Raw genomic sequence first — 13,325 nt, 5'->3', positions numbered from 1 at the left:
GTTTATTGCAAATGATACTTCAAATTATAGATAACAGTAATAAACAAAAATATATTGACCAATCTTTTATAAATATCTGGGTTTCTAAAATTTTGTTGGCATGGAAGAAGTCTTTATTTTAAATCTTTTTTATTTAAACCATTATGAACATTTGGTTGAAATATTTTAGTAAAACTTTAACGTCTAATGTAAACAGAAAAATACAATATCATGGATTGTGTGACATTTAATTTTATTATAAATTCTTACATATGTGCTCACATGAAATTATTAATATAAAAATAAGGACCTGAAATCCTCTATGAACTTATAGTCTTAAAGATACTATAGTAATTACCCAAATGTATCTTATATAATTACTGGAAAAGAATTATATCTTTTTGTATTATATGCATACTTCGTTTAGCTGCAATTTATCAATAATCAAGTATCATAAAACAAAATAAGTATTTTTATCTAATAACAAAACCATAAAAGAAAATGTTTGTCAAAATCGTATGGCGATTATGCAGCTAATTTTTTAACGATATTTTATCATTTTACTTAATAACAAAACCATAAAACAAAATGTTTGTCAAAATCGTATGGCGATTATGCAGCTAATTTTTTAACGATATTTTATCATTTTACTTAATAACAAAACCATAAAACAAAATGTTTGTCAAAATCGTATGGCGATTATGCAGCTGATTTTTTAATGATATCTTATCATTTTATCTAATAACAAAACCATAAAAAAATGTTTGTCAAAATCGTATGACGATTTTGCAGCTGATTTTTTAACGATATCTTATCATTTTACTTAATAACAAAACCATAAAACAAAATGTTTGTCAAAATCGTATGGCGATTATGCAGCTGATTTTTTAATGATATCTTATCATTACTGTCATAATAGAAATACTGAAGTCTTATTAGTCATCCTCATAATCAGAAGGACCAATCCTCTATATCATTCACAGTAGTCTATACATCACGTGCTTGTTCTGGTCCCAATATGTTTTGATAATACTGCACATTTCCTCTACTTGGACATACTCTAAGATGATGCTATAATAATAAACAATAGCAGTATTAAAATACAAAACGAATCACTTGTATAGGTTTATAATAACTGTACAAATGTTACAATTAAATTACCTTAAACTCTTCTGGAACCAACCGATGTGTCGCATCAAAAGGGCATACATCTTTCATATGCATTGGATAATTTTTACTGCATTTGACTAAATGCGTCTGAAACTGAGCTCTTAGTATATGATGTGCCTCATTAAATGGGCATGTTATATACCTGTCATTACCACTCATTTCTCTAAAAAAGATAATTGTTTTAAAGGTGATATAAATTGCAAGCAGCAATGTACAAACATGAACAGTGCCATTGTTTCATTACCATCAAACTTTTACTTATAATATAACCAAATAGCAAATCATATAATAATACTTTAAATTAATTATTAGAGAAGTAAATTTGATAAAATATTTATTTTCTAAAACGAAATTATTTTTATATCTTTACCTAATCATAAAAATAAAAAATAAAAATAAAAGTTGGTGTGCAATTACTTTTTGCGTATAATTATGTTACATACGCTACATTACCTTCGCTGATTTTGTATTTCTATGAAATATTACATACAATTCTATTTAGATGATTTATAAATCATGGAATAATTGCTAATTATTACTGTCCGATACTGTCTTTAATATTATTTGTTCTATGTAACATTAGTCTGTGGACCGATGAACAGAAATCTCATGAGAAGGCCACAAATCTGATTGGTCAAAATGGAAGGGAGACAGCTCATTTCACACGCATTTTCAGTTCCAGCGAACTATTGGCTAAAACAATCACGAACACTAATTCAGACCATGTGACGAAGAAAGTCGATGAGACGTATCGAGACTGAGTGAGATAATGCGAGGCGAACATTGGCGTAGACATACAGAGGATCCGAAAAGTAGTGGCACATGCTTTATAACAGAATAATTTTTTCAAAATTGAACTAAACGATTTCAGTTTTTGGCTCGGTAGTTCCGAATACGACCGGTCGCCGATCAAGATGAAATTTGGAGGGTTGGTTGGGAGCAGATAGACGACCCCAAATATAAAGTGGTACAGTGGTTTACGGTAGAAAGAACCTTTCTACAGGGTGATCCTCTCGCTACGCTACCCAAAGGAAGTGCCGCCACAATAGAATGTGGTAGTTTACATCCTATTTCTGTCATCGCTTACATGACCGTCGAGGCCCCTGCGGCGAGGATGGTTGTGTGCGTGGAAATGTGTTAAGAAAATATTCTGTTTTCCGTAGCGTTTAAATGGGACTCTTCTGCTCATTACATGCATTTTCACGCACACAGCCGTCTTCGCTGCAGGGGTCAAGTAAGCGATGATAGAAATGGGATGTCGACTTCTACATTTTATTGTGGCGGCACTTCCTTTGGGTAGCGTAGCGAGAGGATCACCCTGTACATAGAACCCAGATACAAAGGTTTACGGTACCCCAGGTAGAAAGGTTTGCGCGAACAGCCGGAGAAATTTCACAAGTCAGTACGAGGCTTTAGATGTGAAAGGTTTCATCGCAATCGGTACGTGCCTTGCAGGGTATACAGGGTGATCCTCTTGCTAGGGGACACAAAGGAACTGGCGACAATGAATCCCTTGACCGCACCATGAAGACACACAGAGTTGTTTCGGCCCGGGTAGGTCCCCACTGGCACGTGACAATACGGACCTCTTTATGATGCGGTCAAGGGATCCATTGTCGTCAGTGTTCCTTTGTGTCCCCTAGCGAGAGGATCACCCTGTACAGACATATGTACATATACAGTGTGTCCGCGCTAAAGTATGACAGACGTTTTATTTCGTAACTATTGATGATAGGAAAAATTGTTTATATGGAAATTGCACGGTACAAGGGGGCCCATTTTTTGGCGTGAACGAAAATTTATTTACATTATTAGTTTAAAGGATATGATGGTCAAGTTTCGGTTTTTAAATGGAACTATATATTTTTTTTCACATCACGTGATAGTGCTTTTCAAGACAAATTCATTAAGCTGTAATGTATACACCCGATTTTAATTAGTTTTCAAGATATAGCGTTTACAAATTTCCCGATTTTCAGTAGATACGTTTCGGTTTGAGTAGCAAGTCGTAAAAATGGCCCTGTTGTAGCAGTCAGTGCCTCAGCGGGGGTCTACGCTAGGAACGGCAGACCCAAAGAATAAGAAATAAGAATAAGATTTTCGTTTTGGGCACTGGGTATGTTTTTATTTTTATCCGACTTCGAAAAGGAGAAGGATACTCAATTCGATGTGTATATTTTTTTTATTTTTTTTTATGTATGTTCACCGATTACGCCGAGACGGTTGGACCAATCGGAACGAAACCTTTTGCATCTGGTAGAGTATGTCTCCCGATTGGTCCCGTTAGAAAAACATTTTATATTTTTTCACTCCGAACGCTTTTTATTGCAAAAAACGTACTATTTCATGTACGTGCGGCGTACGGTCGCCGATTACTGCGAGACGGATAGACCAATCGGAACGAAACTTCTTGCATCTTATAGAGTATATCTTCTAATTGGTCCTGCAAAAAAATTTTTGTATTTTTTCATTCCTAACGACTTTTATCGCAAAATACGTAATACTTCATTTATATCTCCGGCGTTTATGCTGCAGGGAATGTACCGATAGCGATGAAACCTTTCACATTTAGTAGGAGGTATATCCGCGATGATCCCACTTGCAAAAATTTATGAAATTTGTTGTTTATTAACAACTTAAATTCGGTCAATTTTTTTTCGGTTTATGGTTATTAGCTAAGCAACAGAAATCTAAAATCACCTTACACTATCCTACAAATTCTACTGGCTCCACTAAAAAGTGTGAAATAAAATAATTTTTAACAAAAAAAACATCCGACTTCCTATCCTATCCTAAAATTTCGCCCCTGACGGGGCCGGCGCTTTTGGGGACTTATCTGTCCCCTTTTTGCCCAACGAAAGTTAGCGTCCACGCGCATAGGGAGAACCACGCACTCTCGTGATTCGGCCCGCACTAACGGCGTGTTCTGATTGGCCAGTGTTTTTTGTTAATAACTCGAAAACAAAGCCTTTACCAACATTTTGGCAAAGGAAAAAGTTGTTCAGAATGACCTTACCAATCATCCCTCTTCGGCTCCTATCCCAGTTCTGGGACACCCTGTACTTTGCGAACATATAAACGGTGGGCAGAAATATATGACGTACGATAAGTGATAACCGGTGATGATATTGTAAAGTTTCACGATACAATGAAATTCCTATTATTTGTCGCAAAAAAAAAAATGATGTGAACGCAAAGTAAGAAGCAAGCTGTAAAGGGGAATCACATGCACTATTAAAAATCTCCCTAGACCTCAGTAGGTCACTAGCTGCGCGAGTTATTTATTTATTTATTTATTTAGTTTTCTTGGGCGTAGCCCAAGATGGCGTATCAGGGGGAAACGCCCCCTATATTGCCAAAGATATACAAAAGCGCGGTACAATTCAAAAATGTAATAAATAAGATAATAAAATATACTTCACACCACACCTTGTGCCTCTCCACACCCATCCACTTATGATTAAAACGCCAAAAAATCACTCATTTCGCACTCATAACATACCTCACGGTTAAACCCTTTCCTCCGTCTGGGAAGAGAGGTGCCTTCACTTCCTAACTCCGTACCCTACCTCTGTTTAAATTACTTTTTTAAGTTTGTCTAAGAATCTGTAAGTTCTTTTTAAAACCCCCAAATCCCCTCCTCGAATCATCCTTTGCACTCCCTCACCTTCCTCATACCCCTTTTCTAACAAATAAGTGTTCAAAGCTACTCTATTTTCGTAAAACCTATCACAATGCCAAATTACGTGCTCCATGCTTTCCACCCCCATTCCGCATGAGCAGTTTTGATCGTTTGTTAAATTCTTCCTGTACAGAGACTCTCCCAAATTCACATGATTGGCCGTTATGCTGCGCGAGTTAAGTGCGGTCACTCGTGAACTGCAGTATAGTTAATTCGCAATGGGTTTGTTGATTCCCATTGAATATTGTTTACTTGAAATTATCAAATGGGTGATTTATCATAGGTTGCCGACGCCGGAATTAGGATCTTCCTAGTAGAGGAAAAGTTTTTAATTTTGCGCCGCCTCTGAAAACTTTGAAATGTATTTGGTATCCTATTTAACGATTAAGTAGATATTATTAATAGCTATGGAATATTGGTATAAATGAAATAGAAATTATTTTACACTTTTTAGTGCATTTCAAAGTCGGATGTTTTTTTTGTTAAAAATTATTTTATTGTCTATTCGTTTCGGGTTAGGGGATACTCCATCGGCTGATATGACGTGACCTAAATATTCCAATTCTGGTTTTAGGTATTCGCACTTATCAGGCTGAAGCTTTAACCCGCATTGCCTGTCTTTCAAATACTAACTTTAAATTTTTAGTGTGTTTCTCTAGAGTACGTCCAAACACAATTATGTCATCAATATATACAAAACAATTATTTCCTATTAGACCACGTAGTCCTCGGTTCATCATTCTTTGGAAAGTCGGAGGAGCGTTTTTTAATCCGAATGGCATCCTGACATACTCGAAATGACCGTCGTTAGTAGAGAAAGCGGTTTTTTGAATGTCTGAGTCCTTTACTCCTATTTGATGGAATCCCGAAGCTAAGTCGAATGCGAAAAAGTATTTAGCATTACCTAATTTATCTAGTATCTCATCGATGTTAGGTATGGGATACGCGTCCTGAATCGTCTTTTCGTTAAGTTTTCGATAGTCGATGACTAACCTTCATTTTTGTTTCCCACTAGCGTCTATATTCTTGGGTACGATCTACAGAGGATTATTATATGGGCTATCTTTGTCTCGAATTATTCCTTTCTCGAGCATGTCCGCGACCTGTCTTTTAATTTCTTCCTGGTGAATAGGTGGATACCAATACTGTTTTGTATGAATAGGAACTTCGTCAGTTGTTCTAATTTCGTGTTCTAATACTGCGGATTTAGGTAACGGGTCTCCTGGCAATACAAAGATATCGTGGAAGCTCGAAATGATTTCCCAGATTTGTTCTTTACCTTCCTTTAAATGGCTTAAACGTGTATTTTCTCTTAATATGTTAATTCTATTTTTGTCTTTGGGAATTGATTGCATTTGGTAAATCAGTTTCTCATCAAAATCTTCGACTGACTCGACTTGATTCTTTAGTGATTCCGGAATAATTGGACGACCATTTCCATCGAGTTTAGTAATTGCTCCACTATATGAAAGAAAATTGTACGATCAAACGAACTTACCTTAGTGATGTTCGATCGTGATTATGCTAGACGTCTTGTCCGAATAGATCAATAGGTAGTAACGCCAGTTGCTCGATCCGTCACAGTTTTTAAATTTCAACAATTTCAACAATTTCCCGCTTCCCGCTATGGTGGCAGACCTGTTCCCTCACTACGCCATTACATTTCAAAGCCCTCAAATTGCAAGCCGAATAGATCAAGCGGGTTGGGACTAACTAAAGAAGGGGGGGTTTGATCTATTCGGACAAGACGTCTAGCATAATCACGATCGAACATCACTAAGGTAAGTTCGTTTGATCGTACAATTATGCTGCATCGTCTTGTCCTCTAGATCAATAGGTAGATGTTTAAAGATTATTGCAATTTGTATTTTAACTCATTTAAAGTGGATAGAACTTTGACAGTCTTGACAAACCTTATCCTTATAACAAACTTAAAGCTAAATCTCTACCCCGATAACCGATCTCGCTACACTCGTGTTTTTTATCACAGGCCGATTATAAAACCGTGTAAACGTATCCGATTTTTCCGTCCAACCTGCGGCTCTTCGAATCGCCTCAATATCCACACTTCTGCGAGACGCCGCGGATGTAGAGGCATGCCTTGTGCTATGCGAACCAAAGTTCTTTGTATCAATCTCACTTTTGGCCATAACACTTTTAAGCCACCTACTGACTGACTGTGGCGTCGCCACCCCGTGTGGCTTCTTGTACGTTAATAATAGCCTATCTTCGCTTTGCTTTCTTATCTTTGCCGATTGTTTTATGTACTGGCATAAAATGGTCGCCACGCATAACCGCGACTGTTCTTTGAAAAACGGCAATTGTAACATCGGTTGTATCCTTCCCGGACCCGATGTTTTTATTCTATCTGATATCTTAATTCTAATTTCCGTATCAAATATTTTGATATTACTAATCCTAATTTTGGTGAGTGTTTGTACTCTTTGCGCCGTAGCTAACGCTAATAACATAACTAACTTCTTAGTGAGTAATTCAAAGGTTAATGTTTCGTGGGGCCAAAGGGTCCTCAAATAACATAGTACTGGATCGGGGTCTCAAATTTCCTCATATTTTGGAGTTTGAGGCCGTAAGTGAGCCGCACCTCGAAAAAATCTTTTAATTATTGGATGTTGCCCTATCTCCTCTCCCGCAACTAACGCCACGGCCGATCGATATGAATTTAATGTACCGTATGTTCTTGTTTGACTTAAACAACGCGTTAGAAATTCCAGAACTTTTGGAATTGGTGCCTGAAAGACACATATCTTGTTTTCTTGGCAAAATTCCCACCATAAATTTAGTGGTTTTTGATATTGCTTGATTGTCCCATCTGATAAGGACTTCATCATCACTGGAATGGAGTCTTGAGGCACTCCTTTTAACCTAAACGCTTGCCCGATAATCTCCCGGCAACCAGGGAAAGCGACGCTCGTAACGGGTGGTGTTGTCTGCAATTATCAAATAACAAATCATCTTCAGGATTAAAAAGAATTGATTCTGATACGAGTAATGCTTTAAAAAGTGGAAACCACGATTGTGTAGGCCAAAATAGCACTATCAAAACCCCTTCTGCCTTGTCCGAGATTATTTTCCGAATTGTTCTTAAAACCATGGCGAACGGCGGAAAGGCATAAAAATACATGTCAGTCCACAGCACCGTAAACGCGTCTACAACCCAAGCTTCTGGATCTCTGTGCCAGGAGATGAACTTTTCGCATTTTGCATTTACGTTTGACGCGAACAAATCTATGTCAAACTTCCCGAATGTAGATTCTACCTTTTCATAAGCCCAATCTGCTAATTCCCACTCGGTTTCAGTCTGTTTCACTCTGGACTCTGCATCAGCTTCTGTATTGTCGCTAGACTTAATGTAAGACGCGAAAATCCACACATTACGCGCTTCGCACCATTGCCAGATTTCCTTTGCTAAATTTGCCAATTTAGGGAATTGAATACTGCCCATTCGATTTATATACGACAACGCTGTTGTATTGTCAATGCGTAGCAGTATTTCACACGAGGTCTTATCTTTAGCGAAGCATTTCAGCCCATAAAAGACCGCCTTTAGTTCGAAAAAATTAATATGTTCCTCTCGTTCCTTTTCACTCCAAAACCCATGCGTTTGCTCTCCTTCACAACCAGCCCCCCAGCCAGACAGGGATGCATCACTAAAAATTTCCATCTCGAAACGGTCTTCCCTAATAGGATTAACACATATCATTATCTTATTAATCCACCATTCGAAATCTGGAATTAACTCCTTCGGAATCAACATATCCGCATCGTAATTACCGTTGACTCTTTCCAAAGCTAAAACTTTTCGCGTTCCAAATTCTTTGTATATAACATCCCATATCTAACCGCGGGACACGCTGCTACTAGAATACCAATAAATTCTGCCAATTTCCTAATTTTACAACAATGGGTATTTCGGAATTTCATTGCTAACTTACTTATCTGTGCCCTTTTTTCCCTTGTTAATTTTGTACAAAATTCTTTTGAATTAAACAGAAACCCAAGGAACTTTAATTCATTCGAAGGTATTAGCTTACACTTGTCTAAATTTAGTGTCAAACCTACAGCTTCCGGTAACATTCTCGTTTGCCTGAGATTTTCGTAACAACAGTATATCGTCCAGGTAAAATACCGACAAAAAACCTTTTGATCTTAAGTAGTGGGCTATCGGTTTCATTAACTTTGTGAAATCGAACGGGGCCGTACATAAACCGAATGGGACACAATTGAATTCGTACAATCTGGATCTATAGCAAAATCTAAGATATTTTCTATACGACTTCTCCACTGGAATCAAAAAATAAGAGTCTTTGAGATCTATCGATGCCATGAACATATCTTTACGCATTAAACGCATCGCTGTCTTTTTATCTTCCATTTTAAAATGGGGAGCTGAGATAAACTTATTCAATTCTTTTAAGTTAAGAATAAACCGCATATCGTCATTGGGCTTAGGAATCAAAAAATATGGCGAAATGAACTGGTTTCTACTAGGGTCGCACTTAGATATTGCCCCCTTTCTAAGCAATTCACAGATCTCTGACTCGCAAGCAATATTTTCTTGTACTGTTAATTTCGGTTCCGCGAATTTTAATTGTGGCTGCGGTAGGCTCTCAAACGGAATAATGTAACCTTTTACACATTGTAAAATAAATGGATCATCAGTCAGTTTTTGCCAGTGCGGGAGAAAGTATTGAATTTTTCCCGCAATTCTTACCAAGTCTAATCCTTGTGCTGACTATTGTCCTTGGGCCGGGGCTCTTTCGATTTCTGTCCCTTCCGCTGAGTGCCTCGATAATTCATACCGAAGGGACGACGCCAGTTTAACTTCTCGCCTTGATGATGGCTGGGATATCCACTTTGCTTCCAACGCGATGACTGGAATCTACGATTTTCATCTCGTGACGTGGTACCAATACTCTTCCGGTAGCAGCTTCCCCCTTGCTTTATCACATCCTTGGAAGCTTTTTCCATGACTTTTGCGCCTTTGAGATTTTCGGAGAATTTTTCTCCGAATAATAGGCCATCGATCGGACTTTCATCCGCAATCTGTTTTACAATAGGATTTAATCCTGGTACAATAAACGATTTTCTTGTTTTTGACATATCATGGTGCAAGTCCGCTAGGATTCTACCTGCATCGGCAAGGCGTTCAATAAATTTTGTGGAATCGACCGCCAATTCAATGCTTTTCTCCGCCTTTAACACCTCCGTTAATGCTGCGCCGATAGCATTAATTCCCGCTCCCAGCTGATTTTGGGCCAGGTACTGGTAGTGGTCCTTTTTTCCCGCAAGCGCCGATAAGGCAGTCTTGATTTCGGGGTTAAGTTTTGGCGCTCTGGTTAGAGGACAATTACCGATTGTAGGATATTTATCTTGAAGATCGCGCTTTTGATCTTTCGATAGACCATCTCGCAATATTTTATCCCAGCGTTCCGCTACAGCTACATGAATATCGGGACCTTTTTGGGTGTCTTTGGCTGGATCATCTCCAAGTAAGCCCAACGTTCCCTCGGTATCGGTCTGTTTTGCCGATTCAAGTGATATGTGACTAGGACGTGACGTATCTCTCGGATTACACTCACCGCCCTCTCTGTCAGACTCGATCGCTGAAATCAGCGTATCCTTCTCACTCGAATACGAACGTCTCCGACTCGAGCGTGATGGAGCTCGCCGATGGCACTCGCCGCTCACTTCATCAGACAAACTTGATGAACGGTCCCTTTTGGATGAGGTTAAGTGACTCTGATTAGAATGTGACGTTCGTCTGTATACACCTGCGATACGCTCGCCATTCTCTTTATCAGAGTCATCTGCACTACATCGCCTGTTATGGCTAGAGTCCGAGCCCCTTCGCCGAGATCTCGTGCGCCCGTGTCGAAAACGCGACCGCCTGTATTCTTCTTCCAGGCATCGCAACTTCCTTAAAAAAGGGTCTTCTGACTCGCTTCTTCGCCTCCGTGAACTTCTCCGGGGTGTTACGCTCATTACCGTACGTAAATACACCAAAATCCTCTTACCGATTTCACTCACGACTGTCCCGGATCGCACAGAAAAGCGTAATGGCGTAATGAGGGAACAGGTCTGCCACCATAGCGGGAAGCGGGAAATTGTTGAAATTGTTGAAATTTAAAAACTGTAACGAATCGAGCAACTGGCGTTACTACCTACTGATCTAGAGGACAAGACGTTGCAGCATAATTAACTAATGCGGTTTTGTTTTTGCAATTTGTGTTTGGTTTTTTACAGTTCGCGTTTTCCCTACGTTTTACAATACTTCCTATTTTAAATTCGTTCGCGGTTAACGAGAAATCATTTTCATAGAGGAAATCCGCGCCTATAATACCATCTTGAAGTATTGGGGAGTTGTTACTGATTACATGGAATTTGTGACATTTGTTGTTGAAGGGAATAAATACCGAGTAAAGGGTTTCTGTCGTGTTGTTCGTAATTCCCCTAAGAGTAATTGACTCGCCCCGTAAAAACGTGTTATCCCTAAATTGTTTTTCTTTTATTAATGAAATCTCGCTGCCAGTGTCTATTAGGAATTTTGTGGGGCTGATACCTGGCAAATCTAGTTGTACGAACGGGGAGTTGTCCACTCGTTCTGACAGGGTAGCCCTAGAGTTGAGGATGTCGACTGTTGTTCTGGTGGATGGTTGTGAGGCTCCACTTGGAGAAAATTTCTCTGCTGTCCCGGTTGGGTTGGTTGTTGTTGTTGCTTCCACCTTTTTGTCCTGCACTCCTTTTCCAGATGGCCTTTCCTTTTGCAGTAGGTGCACTCCTTATTGTGGTAGTTCGGGTCATAGTTCCGTCCTGGTTCCATTGGTCGATTCATTGGTGCTCTTTGATTGTAGCGATTCGGCTCCATAGGTCGGTTCCTTGGTCTCTCTAGCGGTCTAGTCCAGTTTGGTCTCTGGGACCTCATGTATGACAATTCAATGTCAAACATTCTCGCACCCTCAAATGCCTGGTTGAGCGTTTCCAATCGTTGAGAAAGCAGGTATTGTGATATTTCCGCCTTTACGTTACGTTGGAAACATTGGATAGCTTCTTCATTAGCTATTACTTCTTTAATATCGATGTATAACTTCAATTTCTGTTCTGAATTGATGGCTGTGATAATTTCGTCCTGTATTCCCGAGAATCTACGTATGAAATCATCGATGGACTCATTGATTCCCTGCCTACACGCGTCGCGTTTTGTTTTCAATGATGCCGCGTCCATTGTTCGGCCATACAAGAATCGAATTTTTTCGATGAGTTTTGGAATCGTGTCTACCGCATCCGGTCATGTGGAAGTTGCAACTCTACCTTTTAATTTCTGCGAAATTATTGCCATTACCAGGAATGGGTGCTGTTGCGGTACCAGCATGGCTGATACGCGCATTAGACTGCTGATAAAAAATTCGGCATTGGTTCCATCGAAATCGGGAATTAGTTGCAGACATTGATCGTACTTGTTAATTACTGCAGATAGTGTTTCCGGAATATGGCAAGAGAATGCGTTGGCGTGTGGATTTGATCCTTCCTGAGATTTTTCTTTCCCGTCTAATCTACCTTCTACCGCTTGCAACCGGTCCGCTATCGTTATTAACTTTTCGGCTATCGCGTTAACAATTAAATTAGTGTCACCAAGGATTGGTCGAGTTGGAGATTGAGCGCGAGACATTTTGTAATCGAGAGCAGTTACAAATTCTTGTTGGAGCAGGACGTCAGATGTCGTAGATAGACTTACGTTGCTTTTGCTTTCTCGTCACTGGGTCCACTTGAAGTCCAGGTTGACGGAGTCTTTCGGTTCGTTTTTCAGTGCTCTGCCCCTCCCCCGCCAACGCGTTTATTTCTTGATAATATCATATTAATTTTGCAAAACATATAATTGCAGGTACTGATGGAACTCACACGCAAAAAATTGAATCCACTTGGCGGCCGGCAAAAGATTGGATGAGAGGAAGGGGGCGATTTCACGATAACGAATTTGCAGACCACTTATGTGAATATTTGTGGAGGCGGTTTTGTCGTCACCATAAAATAGATTTATTTGGATCTATGATTGAGACGATTCGAATCCAGTATGTTTTCAAATAAGGTAAGCGGAAATCACAGTGTGGTCCGTGCGAGGGCCAATGAAATTGAGGATGAATGCAATATGGCGTCATGCTAACCCTCAGAAATGTGCTAAAAACGCTTCATTTCAGATACGTGTAACTTCTAAACCGCTACATTCCGACAATTACAACTTGCATTTTTGGATTTTGCGTATAAAAAACTATTAAAGTCACAAAAAAAACAGTCATATTTTTGTATCCCCTAAAACAAAGTTCAACCAAATCCGTGTCCCATATGTCCCAGCCTCCCCTTGTAAGTTTATTTCGTTGCGCGTATTCTCTTTGTCTAGTGAGATATGACAACGCTGAGCTGAAGGCTGTAAGCAAAGGGGTACAATCCTGGGTACCGAAGCAATCTTCTGTTACCGTCA

The 13,325-nt window shown here is 39.3% G+C and overlaps 3 protein-coding genes across 5 annotated transcripts; all 3 read right to left on the bottom strand.

Annotated features, from left to right (window-relative positions):
- Positions 1 to 215: 215 nt before the first annotated feature.
- Positions 216 to 1,790, bottom strand: LOC114876487 (gametocyte-specific factor 1-like). Of its 3 annotated transcripts, none has more exons than XM_029187995.2 (3): positions 1,603 to 1,790; positions 1,141 to 1,312; positions 216 to 1,050 (listed from the first exon to the last, which is right to left on the bottom strand). In XM_029187995.2, the coding sequence occupies exons 2-3, from the start codon at positions 1,306 to 1,308 to the stop codon at positions 967 to 969; spliced, it is 252 nt and encodes an 83-aa protein (XP_029043828.1). In that variant the 5' UTR covers positions 1,309 to 1,312; positions 1,603 to 1,790; the 3' UTR covers positions 216 to 966. The 3 variants fall into 3 exon arrangements, with proteins under 3 accessions (XP_029043828.1, XP_029043827.1, XP_029043829.1); XM_029187994.2 differs by lacking the exon at positions 1,603 to 1,790 and adding an exon at positions 1,520 to 1,544; XM_029187996.2 differs by lacking the exon at positions 1,603 to 1,790 and adding an exon at positions 1,394 to 1,483.
- A 3,524-nt stretch (positions 1,791 to 5,314) lies between these two features.
- LOC114876523 lies at positions 5,315 to 10,883 on the bottom strand. Its single transcript, XM_029188067.2, has 2 exons — positions 9,564 to 10,883; positions 5,315 to 7,779 (listed from the first exon to the last, which is right to left on the bottom strand). The coding sequence occupies exon 1, from the start codon at positions 10,832 to 10,834 to the stop codon at positions 9,569 to 9,571; it is 1,266 nt and encodes a 421-aa protein (XP_029043900.1). The 5' UTR covers positions 10,835 to 10,883; the 3' UTR covers positions 5,315 to 7,779; positions 9,564 to 9,568.
- On the bottom strand, positions 7,710 to 8,552 carry LOC123988530. Its single transcript, XM_046288972.1, has one exon. The coding sequence runs from the start codon at positions 8,550 to 8,552 to the stop codon at positions 7,710 to 7,712; it is 843 nt and encodes a 280-aa protein (XP_046144928.1).
- Positions 10,884 to 13,325: the final 2,442 nt, after the last annotated feature.

Source organism: Osmia bicornis, chromosome 15 (genome assembly GCF_907164935.1).
Source record: "Osmia bicornis bicornis chromosome 15, iOsmBic2.1, whole genome shotgun sequence".
NCBI lineage: Eukaryota > Metazoa > Arthropoda > Insecta > Hymenoptera > Megachilidae > Osmia > Osmia bicornis.
This window is presented reverse-complemented; position numbering and strand designations above follow the sequence as displayed.

What these genes read in the sequence shown, in the direction of transcription:
- LOC114876487 (XM_029187994.2), bottom strand. An exon ending in TGGTTCCAGAAGAGTTTAAG is followed by an intron (nt 1,051 to 1,140) that starts GTAATTTAATTG and finishes TTATTATTATAG; the next exon opens with CATCATCTTAGAGTATGTCC.
- LOC123988530 (XM_046288972.1), bottom strand. Translation starts at nt 8,552, where the DNA reads ATGATATGTGTTAATCCTATTAGGGAAGACCGTTTCGAGATGGAAATT.
- LOC114876523 (XM_029188067.2), bottom strand. Translation starts at nt 10,834, where the DNA reads ATGAGCGTAACACCCCGGAGAAGTTCACGGAGGCGAAGAAGCGAGTCA.